A 13,533-nucleotide genomic window follows, 5' to 3' on the forward strand; every position below is an offset into this window, starting at 1 on the left:
CCATGCTGCATCATTACCAAGTGAGGCTGGCATAAACAAGAAAACTCGAAGGCGACGCAATAAAAGCCTCTTCAAGAGAGGATGTCAGTGCCATTTCAATATTAGCCGCTTGGCACGTGATCAAAGCCTTGGGTTGATCTCATATGTCCATCCCTATCATACTGATAAGGATGATTTGGTTTGTCATGGTGAGGGTTCTCAAATCTTGTTCTCTGCGTGGGTGTCGAAGGAAAAGAAATTATGGGTGTATAATCTACTCCGGCGAGGGTTGACTCCTCAACAGGTATTGGATGGACATATTAAAGCATTGCACAATCAACTCACTATGGATCCCCTCCATTCTACCACGAGAGATGATTTTCTCTCCATACGTGACATTCTCAACATATCACGAAAGATAGCGGCTGGGACAATTCAACTGCATGAGGACGATGCCGAGAGCACGAGGCGGTGGTGTCTTGAGAATGAGGCTATTGTTTTCATCTACCAAGAGCAAGACCTCACACATAGCAAGGATTTCATTCTTGGCATTCAATTGGCATGGCAAAGGGAGATGTGCAAAATGTATGGTGATAACAACCTTATCGCGATGGATGCTACATTCGGAACAAACAAATACAAGGTATGTACATCAATCCTCGACTTGCATGTCCTTTAATTGCTAGCATAATCAAATGTGCCTCATTGTCGTTTATAGTTTCACTTGTATACTATCTTGGTGTTCGATGCCCATCGCAATGGCGTGCCCGTAGCTTGGGTATTGACTTCAAGTGCCACGATGGAGGTGACTTGTTTATGGCTGTCACAATTTAGAGATTCTATGCTTGATTACCATAAATGTTGGGAACCTTCTGCTTTCATGGTGGATGATGCAGAGACATAAATTTCTGCAATTAGGTATTACGTCTCCTTCTACCATGTAGATATATACATGTTGCTCATTGTTCTTTGATTGCTCATTGCTTTCAATGTGAGTACAGGCATGTCTTCAATGTGCCTATCTACTTGTGCTTGTGGCATGTGCGGCGATGTTGGCTCAAGCATCTTGTTAGAAAGGTACGGGGTTGGCCAACAAGGGCTTCCATGTTCCATAGCCTTGGAGTGATCATGCACATGCAAGGACCTTCAAGCACGTCTGAGGTGGAAACACGAGAACGCATTCAAGGCATGCTAGCCTCCTTCTTCCTTGAATACCATGGGGAGGAGGCCTTCGTTGAGTACTTCAAAACATATTGGCTCTCAAAAATTGGTATGTATGGTGGAACACTTTCTTGGTGAAAATGCTTTATTTGCCGTTCTTGGCTTGACAATATATGTGCTTTTGTTTGTAGACATGTGGGTGCGTGCAGCCAGGACACTCCCACATTAAGGACAAGAGACAAATGGGGCCATTGAAGCCTACCATGGTGTGTTGAAGTCAAAATTTCTTGGGAGCTCGAGGAAGATGGCTGGCCGTAGAGTTGACTGGCTGCTACACAAATTAACCTCTGCGGCTCTTCCTTTCTATGGGTACGTTCAAATGATGAAAGATCAAGGTTTTCTTCGTAACAATGCCATTGAGAATCTTGTGGAAAATTCCTTTGAGAGGGCAATCAAAATTCCCGATGAGCATGTATCTATGATTGTTGGGGAGAATGGCAGGCATGCACTAGTGCAAAGTGCATCAAACCCCAAGATTGTGCTCACTGTATACAACCCCGAGAGCATATGGGCATGTTGCACATGCGCTTGGTCAGAAGTGGGAAACATTTGCAAACACCAAATAAAGGTCATGCTTGTATCAGGTGTGTCTTCTTCCTCTTTAAAGGATATGTGCTTGAAGATGTATGGAAGACACGTAGAAGATCTCCATGGTAGGCTAGCACTCTCTATCAAATCACATGACGAAGAGGGTGCCCCAGAAAATGTGCAGCACATTGGATTTTACAATGAGGGAACAAATTTGGAAGAGGAGCAGCCTAATGTTGACACAAGGAAGGGATTGAAGATTCTCTTTCAGAAGCTTGTATCATTAGTGTGTGATGACAATGACTTGATAGATGAAGCTTCTTCTATGATGATGATGAGCATTGGACAACTAAACACACTAAAAGCACGAAAAGAGGATGCCTATCAACAAACAACAGGTTTTGTTGCCACCGAAGATGCTTTTGGTAATACTTTGAAGAGAGCACAACCTTTTATAGAGAAGAGGGTTGGGAGAAGGAGAGTATCACAAATCAACAAAGAAGCGATAGTCACCCCATTCACATCATCGGCAAGGAAAAGGAGGCAGACCATGCAACAGAAGCTAGATGATCGCGCGGAGAAAGAAGAGAGAACACCTTACTCATTGGATGTAGACACTTAAGTACTCATTAATAACAACATGTTATTTCCTTACTTTAATTTCTTAATCTCGTAGTCTCTCAGCTCATGATTCTGTTGTCTAAGTGTGTGTGTGTGTGTGTGTGTGTGTGTGAGAGAGAGAGAGAGAGAGAGAGAGAGAGAGAGAGAGAGAGAGAGAGAGAGAGAGAGAGAGAGAGAGAGAGAGCGCCTAAATATTTCTTTGACATTTGAGTTGGTGTGTGTGTGTGTGAGAGAGAGAGAGAGAGAGAGAGAGAGAGAGAGAGAGAGAGAGAGAGAGAGAGAGAGAGAGAGAGCTTAAATGTTCTATTGAGGGAGACAAACACTTGCATTAAGTGTGCTAATGTGAGTAGAGAAGGATCTCCCTAAATATTGTGTTGGCGTGTGATCAGTTAATGGTATGTGATTTACAACTTTTTTTGGGGGGGGGGGGGGGGGGGGGGGGCTTGCATTTAGTGTGTGTGTGTGTGTGTGTGTGTGTGTGAGAGAGAGAGAGAGAGAGAGAGAGAGAGAGAGAGAGAGAGAGAGAGAGAGAGAGAGAGAGATGTACAAAGGAAGAGTGTAGAGAGAGCGTTTTAGAGACAAAAATGAAGACACCCCAAAAAAACATCATTGGCATCAAGCTTGAACACTAATGTAAAAGACCTCAAAGTTTGGCCGAAAGAGGGATGGATTACATTAACAACATTGTGATACAACCAACATTTCAAACAAAAGTGATTCTAAACCAAATATTACAATAGGGGACTCAAAAATGAAAAGGAATGCAAGAGTTTGCAATGCCCTTGGTCCTCTTCGCCGTTCAGAACGCCTTGGGATAGAAGGGGCACCATTGTCATTGCTCTTTTGCGCTTTAAGACGAGTAGAACGTCTAAGAGTGTACGGGTCGACAAAGGAGTGTTTATGACTTCCTTGACAACACATTTCCAAAATGTCGCTTGATGTGGTGTCCTACAAAACAAAAGCATGATATCAAAGAAGAGTAAATTTAGTGTCAAGCTATACAAATTAATTAACTGCATTCAAATGATTACCTTTCTTGTAGCTTCCTCATTAGCTTTAGGCACATCGATCTTTTTGTCGTTTACGAGCATCGACTTAGTCATCCCCAGTTCTTCATGCACAATGTATGACTTGTCAGGGGTTGGCGTACAAAGATTAATGGGTTGATCATGGCTTCCGAAAGCAGGTGGTGTACACAAATCGATGGGTGTCTTGCAATAACCTATCATGGCCACCTTGCCGTTGCGACGACACAAGCCGTATCGAGACATACTTGACTGGTAAAATTCAACATGAAAGTTTAGTTGCCATTCTCTCTCTCTCTCTCTCTCTCTCTCTCTCTCTCTCTCTCTCTCGACCTTCATTAAAAGGTGTCCGGCTCAGCCATACAAGTGCTGCACACACGCAGAGATAGAGAGGGCTGATAGAGAGCAAGCCGAGAGAGAGAGAGAGAGAGAGAGAGAGAGAGAGAGAGAGAGAGAGAGAGAGAGAGAGAGAGAGAGAATCTCACCAAACTGCAGGTCTCCTGGGGGCGTGGTGAGCTCGGCTAGCTAAGCTTGCCCTGGAGAGTTAACGAGTTGCATCACAGCAATGAGAGAAGCAATGCAGGGAGAGAGCGTGTGTGTGTGTGTGTGTGTGTGAGAGAGAGAGAGAGAGAGAGAGAGAGAGAGAGAGAGAGAGAGAGAGAGAGAGAGAGAGAGAGAGAGAGAGAGAGAGAGAGAGAGAGAGAGAGATTTTTTAACGTCTATAAAGAGGCCGAAATCGGCCTATGAGACAAATCAAAGTACATGAGGTGGGTGTCCTCTGTGTATCCAGAAAGGATAAAAGGGTACAAAAGTAAAAGTAAACTATCCTGTGTAATGTCTGGGGAGAGGTGATACAAAGAGGGTGGGGGTGGACCTCCAAAAACTGGGGGAGAGATGCAATCCTATACGGTGGGGTAAATACAATCATGAGATGCTATCCTATCTCTACTTCCATCCAGTCCCATAATTAGGGTGTAATACATGATGCATGGATGGGTAGGGTGCGGACAATCCGCGTAAGATGGCGGCTGGATCTGCAAAAGCCCGAGTACGTCGCTCCTCCAAGGATCTGTAGTAGTGCTCCTGGATCTCCTGGATCTCTCTCTGTTGTAGGCGGGGTGCCCTACGTCCATGTGTGCGTGGGCGTCTGCGAGCTCGGACCTCCTCAGCCTGCTGTAGAGTCACTCCTCTCTGGGTGGTCGAAAGTGATGGTGCTGCTATGGTCCTCTGGAAAAAGTCCGTGAGCTGCGTCTAGCGCTCGTCTCTCATCCCTAGTGCTGCCTGGAGGAGGGAGTCCCGATGTTGCTGTGCCTCTATGAGGAAGCGGCCGAGCTGTCGCTGGTCTTTGGACTCAAAGATCTGATGTAGAGTGGGCTGATCTGCAAACAAGGTCAGATATCTGCCTCTAATCTCCTCATATGCTCTACATCTGCATACGTAATGCTCCTCGCTCTCAACCTCTGCTGTGCAAAGTCTGCATATCCTCTCTGCTCTGGGGACATGTGCCGCTCTCCCTGCCTCAATCTCTACTGGTGTGATGATACTTTGAGCTGTCTGATGGCGACCCGTGCTCTATGTGGCATATAGACATCCATGTATCTCGGTCTCTGGATGAAACCATTTGCTACAATAGTGAGGAAGTGGTCTCTGTAGTACTGCCTCTTCGTGGGAAGAGGCTCTCTGGGTGTGATCCATGTCTCCCTGATGTATAGCTGCCAGAGATCCTGTCTGAGAACTCGATTCCTCTCGATGTGTGAGAGGCGTATGTGAGGGGAGTCGGGATCATACTGAAAAGGGGGCAGATCCGTGATGTCCAAGCCATGGGATGTAAACCACTCTATGACCTGTGAGTACCATGCCCTCGTGTCCCCCTCTTGATGGAGCTGTATCGATGCCTCAAAAGCTCTGCGGGTGAGTCTGTCTGGTAGGAGCTCTCGCATGCGCTGTATGAAACAAACTGTCTGAAAGAGAGCCTCTACTAGCATCGATGGGGTAGCTAGCTCTGCTCTGATGATATCATGTGGTACTGAGGGTTTGCTGTAGAGAAAACGGGAGATCATGATGATCTGTGGGTGCTCTATCTGTGTCCATAGGGATGCGGATAGCCCTGGAGCCTATACAGCGGCTGCATACATCATGGCAAGTGTGACTAGAGTGTCAAAAAGCCACCCCTTGGTGCGGGGCTCCTGGAAGTGGGCCTGATGGCATCTGCGCTCCAAGGTGGCCAGTGCTGCATATCCTCGTGTAAGCCGGTCTTGGGCTGCCTGTGCCATGGAAAATCTACCAGTGGTGCCAGTGAAAGTCACCCCCAGGTATACATATGAATCAACCACATCGACCTGTCCGCCTGCTGCTGTGAGTACTGCTCGGCTCCGCACTATCCTGGAGGTGTGAAAGATCATGACCTTGGTCTTGCCAAGGTTCACTGTGAGCCCTCGATGTGTGCAGAAATCATCCAAGGCTCGTAGGTGGCTCTGTAGTCCCTCCTGTGTCTCAGAAACTAGGATGATATCATCAGCATAAAGCATAATATGTACTGGTATACCTTCCAAGTCTGATCCCGCCCCTCCTGCGCGTAGAATGTAATCTGATATCTCGTCGATGTAGAGACCAAATAGAGTCGGGGAGAGGGGACATCCTTGCTTCACACCAATAGTGCTAGCAATGGAATCCGATAGTCCACCTGGGCAGTGCACTCTACCAGAGACCTGTGCGTATAAAGAATGAATGGCCCATATCATCTCAGATGGTATCTGTAGCTCCTGAAGGCGCTGGAAGAGTCTCTCTCTAGGGATAGTGTCAAAGGCCTTGCGGAAATCCACAAAGCAACAGTAGAGTCTCCTCTTCCGTGCTTTCGCTCCATTGATCAGGCAGCGAAGCACGAAAATGTGGTCGATAGTCGAGAAAGTGCGTCGAAAGCCTCCCTGTCCTGACGCTCGTATCCCTGATGCCTTTGCATGCGGGCTAAGCTCTGCCTCAAGAACAACCCCATATAGTTTGGCTAGTGTGTGGCCAATCATGAGAATCCTGTAGTTCCCTGGATCCAGGGTGTCGCCAGACTTGTGGATAGGCACGATGGTGTGCATAGTCCACTCCTCTGGTAGTCCCTCAACCAAGGCACGGTTGAAGAGACCTGCTATTAAGGGGGAAAGAGTGTCTGCTGCATATATCAAGTGCTCACTCTGTAGTCCAGTGTGATCTGCTGATCGGCCATGCTGAAGGCGTCGGATGGCCCTCTCCACCATGCTAGATGTGAAGAAAGTCGAGGTGGTAGGTTGAGGATCAGATGGCTCTGGGATCAGTGGCTGCCGAGGTATTTGGTACAAGCGCTCGGCATAATCATGCCAAATCTGGGGGTCCTCCAGGGGGGTGGTGGGGCGTGGCTCTCTCAGAATCTTCCATGCTGTGGCGCAGTCTGTACTCATAAGAAGGTGGTATAGCTCAAGCTTCTGTGCTTCCTCGAAGGCCCGCCGTTTACGGCGTGTGATGGCCTTCATCTGTCGTTTGACCTCGCTCTCAGTAATCTCCTCTAAGGCTCGTCGAGCCCGTAGCTGTCTGTATAGATCTCTGCACTCCCCGTCGTACCAGCGATTTTGGGGCATCTTCCCAGAGGGGGGGGTTCGGCCACTGTGGGTAGTGTGTGGAAAGCAGTTGAGGGCTGAGGTGTGTAGAACTGCTGAGAGCTGGCTAGTGAGTGTAGAGAGTGGTGTGTCTGGGTCGAGAGTGTAGATCCCCTCATATACATGTGATGAGTAAACGTGGGCTAGCTCATGTGTGAAGTGTATAGTGGTGTATGGTGTGGATGTAGGTGGTGTATGTGAGATGGGTGAGCCAGTGAGAGAGAGGGGAAAATATGCGTGGTCAGCCTCAATAGGCAGTGGTGGGATGGTGAAGGATGTGAGTAGGTGGGCTGTCTCTCTGAAGCCAATGATGTAGTCCACTGTACTACCTTCGCTGGCTACTGATGGCGGTATACAAGTCAGGCCGCCAGATGATGGCCATTGCGCCATCCCGTTATAGATAACGAGACGGTGCTGTGATCCCAAGCGAAGTAGGTGCCTCCCATATGGTGTGGGTGTGGTGGTATCACTAGAGATCCTCTCTGCCCCTGTGTCCTCCATAGTGGAGAGTAGCTCTGGGTCGTTGAAGTCGTAAATATCACACTGTCTACTCTGTGTCCTGGCATTGAAATCCCTCGTGAGGAAGACTTCACCCAGTCTAGAGTACTCCATGATCTCGTCCCTAAGACATGCATATGGTGAGTGTGTATCATCCTCCTCCTCTCCTCCGTGTGTGTGTACTTCCTCTGTCTCCCCTCCACCTGTCTGTGCAAACAAAGTAGCATACGACGATGTAGAGGATGTGCTCCTCAGATAGCTCAATCCGTATCCACATGTAGCGTGCCTCTGAATCGCGTGCTACTATCTGTATCCTGCTATGAAGTGAGCGGCGGTAGAGGACTGCTACTCCGCTAGATCCTCTAGAAGTGTTGTGCCGTGTACACTTCCTGTGTGTAGACTCCCATTGGTAATCCTGTACTCGGGGTAGGCCTCTCTCTGAACTCTCGTGTGTCTCTGTGAGGAGAACGATGTCTCTACCATGCATCACCTCTTCCAGTCTCCCAGGATGTGTCCACAAAGAGCCATTGCAGTTCCAAACTGCCATGTCTATCTCCTCGTATAGTGTCTCATAGGCTGCGAGTCCCTATGCTACGGCTTTGCCATCAATGATGACGGGACCGTGGCGATAGGAGGCCCGTTTTCCTTCTTTACGCGCTTGTTGTATCCGAGGCATGCATGCTCTTCTATGCTCTACTTGCATCCTTGTGAGGTCATCATCTAGGTAGATGGGGGGGCCCGTGAGACCTTGTAAAATTACCCTCTTTCGAATGAAAAGGGTCCGTGCTTCCTCCGATGAAAATTGGAGGATAAGAGGCCTCTTCTTGATGGGGTCTTTGCCGGCTCGCCAAGCTTTGGTGAAGGGGGTTGATTCCTCTATTTTGTATCCAAGAGTGGTACATAAAGTCTTGCCATCTTTCTCGGGGATGGAGTCCTTCACTTCTTCAATGCCGGTGACTCGTATGTTGAGGCGACGGGCATGGCACATTTTTTCCTCTTCGAGTGTGGTGTGTACAAGGAGAGCTTCTTCCTTGTGTGCATCCTCTTTTGCTTCTTTCTTGATGTTCTTCTTGACAACTTCTACCCATCCCTCTTTCGTTGCGAGAGTGTCTTCCAAGCGTTCGGTGAGGGCTTTAGTGAGCTCCTCTTTGATGGCCCATTTGGTTTCATTATTGATTTCCCCTTCTTTGGGGGTGAGGGAAGCGATGGAGGCCTTGAGGATGGCCATTTGTTCTTGCATTTCCTCCTCCTCCTTGTTCCATTCCTCTTGGGTTCCTTTCCACTTGTCGGTCTCCTTCTTGTGCTCTTGTTCTTTAGTCTCTTTCTCCTTGGTCCATTCTTCTTTTTCCTTATGCAAGGCTTCCACCTCTTTCTCAAGCTTGGAGAGGCGGTTGATGATAGTGTTGATGGTGGAGTCCACCAACTTCTTGTTCTCTTTGATTGTGGTGTGGAGTTTGTCGTCCATCTTGGCCATTTCTTCTTTGGTCACTCCTTTCACCATGTCGGGCCCGTCTCGGTGTCGGTTTGCACAAAGCACCTGTTCTGTACTTCTGAAAAAGTTGCAAGAATTGCAAAATTTCTGTGAAAAATTGCTGAAATTGTATTTTTGAAAACTTCTTTCTCACAGAATTCCTGTGTGTAATTCCTGTGCGTATGGCTGGACCTGCATTCATGGAAAAGGGCTTGCGTGTAGGGCTTGACTTGTCCAAGCTTGGTGTGAGCAGTCAAAAATGCAACAGGTACTAAAAAATGAGCCCGCTGCTGACCAGGTAGGGGCCTGGGGAGGGTGGCGCTGGCGCGAGTTGGGGGGGGGGGGGGGGGGGGGAGTGGCGCGAGCCTGTGGGCACCCAATTGGAGTGCGGGAGCCTGTAGGACAAGGGCGCAAGCTTGTGGGGGCAGTAGTGGCAAGCCCTCACCATAGCAGCAAGTGTCCGCCATCAGAACAGCAAGTGTCCGCCATGAGAGAGAGAGAGAGAGAGAGAGAGAGAGAGAGAGAGAGAGAGAGAGAGAGAGAGAGAGAGAGAGAGAGCTGGCGAGTTGGCCAGAGACAGAAAAAGTCAGAGGCGCCTAAGAGCCTTCACTGCAAGAGCGGCTCGCTGGCTCATGGGGTCCACGGCTGCTCGCGCTCGCCGTCACATGGAATCCATGGCTCGTCGCCGGCGGCTCATAGCTGGAGGGTATGTTGCCAGCGTGCATGTCGAATGCCACCGTGGAAAAGCAAGTCAAAGGCCACGTAGGACTAGCAAGCCGATAGTTAACCAAAGCCGACATTGAAAACATCTACCTTCTTTAGCATAAATCACTTGTTCTTCAGCCATGATGTATCCTCCTATAATTCCTTGTGAAGCTTTTTCATCAAGGGTTAGCTTAGGTTTTGCAGGTGCTTTAGCTTTATCCTTAGATTCATTGTTAGAGTTCTTTTCCGAGGAATTAGAGGAAGAAGGGCTAGAAGAATTACCATTCTTACTGTTCTTACCATTATCTGTGTTCTGAGAATTCTGAGAGGTCCCTTGAGAAGACTTGTTCTCCTTAGGCTTTCCTTTATTGTGCTTCATCTCTTGGGAGAGAGCGATTGCTACCGCCTTGTTGAGATCCGCGGGGTCAAAGACTTCGACATCAAACTTGATGTATTCGTCTAACCCAAGAGAAAAGCTTCTTTGCGCTCGTCATCCGATTTGCGTAATTGAGTGCCTAGCTGCAAAACACGGTTAGAAAAAGACATGACTGGCATACCATGTTGCTTGAGATTGCGCCAATACTCTTTCAATCGTGCGAGGTACTGAGGTGGCATAAACTGCGCCTTGAGCTTGTCTTGGAAATTAGCCCAACTAAAAGGGGGCGTGAAATCGTCGGCTGCCTCTAGGTGCGCGGCTAGCTGTGCCTCTTGCCATGCGTGGTACCAATTGATGGCATCACCGGCAAGGTACATAACTGCCATCAAAACTTTGCTATTTCCTGTTTTCTTAGTTGTTGCAAAATAAGCATCAAATTGATGCAACCAAGAATGAATCACCGTAGCATCCATCTTACCATCATACTTACTGAAAGTCAACTTTTCGGTGACTGGGTTGTTGGAATCCGCATCGTGGCTTGCACCACTTAAGGAACTCCCACGATCTTTAGGTGGTTCGGTCTTCGAGGCTAGTACTTCGGAAATAAATTCTTGGGTTCGTAGCTCCCTTTGAGCTTCACGCTCGGCCTCCCTTTCTGCTTTTCGTTCATCGCGCTCGTGTTCGAAAGCAAGGCAATTTGCTTCTTGTTGTACCAGCGCAACTCGATTCGCTTCTAAAGTAAGGCGAGTCGCTTCTTGTTGTTGTAGTACGTTTCTTTCATTTCGTTCCATCGTAATGCGAGTTGTTTCTTGTTGTGCCAGCATCATGTCCATCATTGACTTGACCATCATCTCCATAGGAGTTAGCACGACTCGTGGTGTAGATGGCGAAGGGGGAGGGTTGGAAAAATCTCCTGGTGGGGAGAATCCTTCGTCGTCTCTCTCATGCTCATCACCTGTATGCGAAGTATCCATTCCGCTTCGGGTGACGACCATGCACTAGGATCTTTGGTTCTTAAGTTCACGAGGAACTTGGTTCTTGAGGGTCTTGAGGTTCTTGAGGTTTCCTTTTGCTTGCAAATCGCGTTGCAGAAGGATCTTCTCTTCACCCGAGTTCTACACTTTTCTGCGAGCGCACCCCTTGGCGGCTTTGCGCTCACACCAAGGTTGCTTTTTCCCACCTCACGTCGATTGGCCAGCCGCTAAGTGCACGGTCCGCTCTCAATGAGTGAAAAGAGACACAAGGGGAGGCTGGACAAGCCCTTCTTTCTTGGGATTCCTGTCACTCCTCAACAAACACGATTAGGAATCGACACGCCCAAGTAAACTTGGGTTCGTGCGACCGCAACAAGCAAAAAAAATTCTTGTGGTTCTTTCCTTGAGTAATGCAGAACACTTCCAAAGCTCTGATACCAATGTAAGGTGCAGCGGAATGAATGTTGTATTTTCTCAAGATTAGTGATCTTTATTTGCTCAAGGTTCCTTTTAGTTCTTAGGGAAGGAGAGAGCCTTCCGTCTTTATGGAGAGTGCTATGATCACGAACAAAGTGAGTGGATATTGTGCGTGCAAGTGTGAGACTGAGAGGAGGAGAGAGAAGAGATACGACACCCGAGAGGTTGTAAAACCCTCCTCCAAAGGCCCCACTCTCGTCGGCGAGAGTGGTCTACTTTTGATTGCACAAAGGTGTACAATGATGATGCATGGACTGATGCAAACGGGGACTATGTCGATGACGACGACGATGACTTCAGGGTTGAATTTGGTTCTCTTCTATCTGCTGTCCACAAAGGGGTAATCGCTGAGAATCTGGATCACTTTGGGGGCTGAAAATGACTGGTTTTTACTACTGTTTTTATGGCTGAAAATCCCTGATTTGTCGAGGCATGTAGGGATGGTAAAAACTCTGAGGATAAGCAGGACAATACTGCGTTTTTTTGGCTTGAAGTCGGAGGCTGAAAACGCTAACTGGATCAGGCCTTAGGCTGCGTTTTTGTGGCTGAAAACGCTGCTGCTTGGCAGGGGATGCTGGCGTTAGCAAAACGCTAGGTATGGCTGCCGGTAGGGGATGAAAACGCCAAGGGGAAAGGCTTTTCTGGCGATGGCCTGCTGGGGTAAAAACGCCAATGATGGGAGCTTGATGGCGATGGCTGATGCTTGAGAAACGCCAAGGGAGGGTGAGAGGATGGCGATGATTAAACGCTGGGGCTGATGGTGGAGTGGCCTCACTAAGGTGGCTTAGGGAGGATCTTGGTGAGAGAGGGAGGGAACACCTGTTGCTTGGAAGCCTGCTGTGCTCCTTGCTCATCTACCCTATTGTGCTAACTTGGGTTTGCTTATATATTATATATCCCCAAACTGACTCTGATGGAATCTAATGGAAATGCTTATGCTTATGTGGTGTGCAACCAGAGGATATGCATCTACACTAAGTGACTGGGCATGCAGGGTCTACGAATAGACTCACAAAAGTGCTAGATCACTTCTAATCTAACTTGACTGGACTGACGGGAACCCTGTTATGGTGTAGCTTGTCGAGGGACACATAGGGTCGGATGTGTCATGTGACACGAAATGACTGCAGCATTTTGGTCTGATTGATCTCGAATAGACATGGTTGCAATAGGGGTTAGTCAATCGGACATCGATGAGGTCCTGATTGGACCTAGATGTGATTGCTAGCTACATTGCCGATAAATCATGGTCTAAGATCCGAATGAATGTTGAATGTCGTGTGATGTCTCGTCCTGTGATGTCGTGTGATGTGACTGTCGATTTGGTACATGTGCTAGATGCGTGTTCCTAGTACGTAGGTACTAACAGTCAGTGTCTACTAAGACGGTTTATGGCTTTTGTCAGTTTTGCAGGCGTAATCGCGGTCGATTACAATGCTTTCAAGAGGGGGGTATGTCACAAAGTGATGACGTGGCTACGGACAAACCCTAATTTCAGGCTGAAACCCTAAAATCCTTGCAAACCCTGAAAACTGCCAAAAACCCTAATTTGCAGCAAACCCTAAATTCTGGCTGAAACCCTAATTTCTGTCAGCAAACCCTAATTTCTGCCGGGGGTGCCACGTGGCAGCAGCAGTACGGAATTTTGTGATTTGCGGCGGAATCCGCGCTGAAGAAAAGCAACTTTTTGGTCTACGCAATTGAGAAAGAGAGAGGATGCTTTTGCTTTCAGTGAAACTCTCAAAAAGAGAGAGAGAAAAAGCCTTTTTGTTTTTTCTTTGGGACTCTCAGAGAGAGAGAGAAAGTGCAGATGCTTTTGGGCTTTCAGAGCTTTTGATTTTGAAGCTTTTTGGGGCTCTGCTCTTGGGCATCCCTTGTAACCTTTAAATAAGTGGTGAGGGCGTCACTTCGTAGGGCATCTGGACGCAGAGTCTGAGAGTGGAATCCTAGCCACTCTCTTGTACTTTGATCTGATTGTCACAAAAATACGGAAGGGTAAACTGACGTTTAATTGCATTTCAAATACTCAAGAGAATTA

The 13,533-nt window shown here is 47.9% G+C and overlaps 2 protein-coding genes and 2 pseudogenes across 6 annotated transcripts in view; 3 read left to right on the forward strand and 1 right to left on the reverse strand.

The window, feature by feature from the left end:
* The window catches only part of LOC147423720 (putative 3-hydroxyisobutyrate dehydrogenase-like 1, mitochondrial pseudogene), a 62,850-nt pseudogene that overhangs the window by 33,385 nt on the left and 15,932 nt on the right, over positions 1 to 13,533 (forward strand). The gene's annotated exons all lie outside the window — the stretch shown is intronic.
* Positions 326 to 1,369, forward strand: LOC147423721 (uncharacterized). Its single transcript, XM_086501717.1, has 6 exons — positions 326 to 622; positions 698 to 784; positions 876 to 897; positions 981 to 1,056; positions 1,131 to 1,249; positions 1,332 to 1,369. Exons 1-6 carry the CDS (start codon positions 326 to 328, stop codon positions 1,367 to 1,369), a joined length of 639 nt encoding a protein of 212 aa, XP_086357843.1.
* LOC147423722 (uncharacterized) lies at positions 1,104 to 2,635 on the forward strand. Its single transcript, XM_086501716.1, has one exon. It carries the CDS (start codon positions 1,445 to 1,447, stop codon positions 2,348 to 2,350), a length of 906 nt encoding a protein of 301 aa, XP_086357842.1. The 5' UTR covers positions 1,104 to 1,444; the 3' UTR covers positions 2,351 to 2,635.
* LOC147423723 (uncharacterized) lies at positions 4,626 to 7,606 on the reverse strand (annotated as a pseudogene).

Source organism: Adiantum capillus-veneris, chromosome 26 (genome assembly GCF_014529385.1).
Source record: "Adiantum capillus-veneris isolate H3 chromosome 26, ASM1452938v2, whole genome shotgun sequence".
Lineage (NCBI taxonomy): Eukaryota > Viridiplantae > Streptophyta > Polypodiopsida > Polypodiales > Pteridaceae > Adiantum > Adiantum capillus-veneris.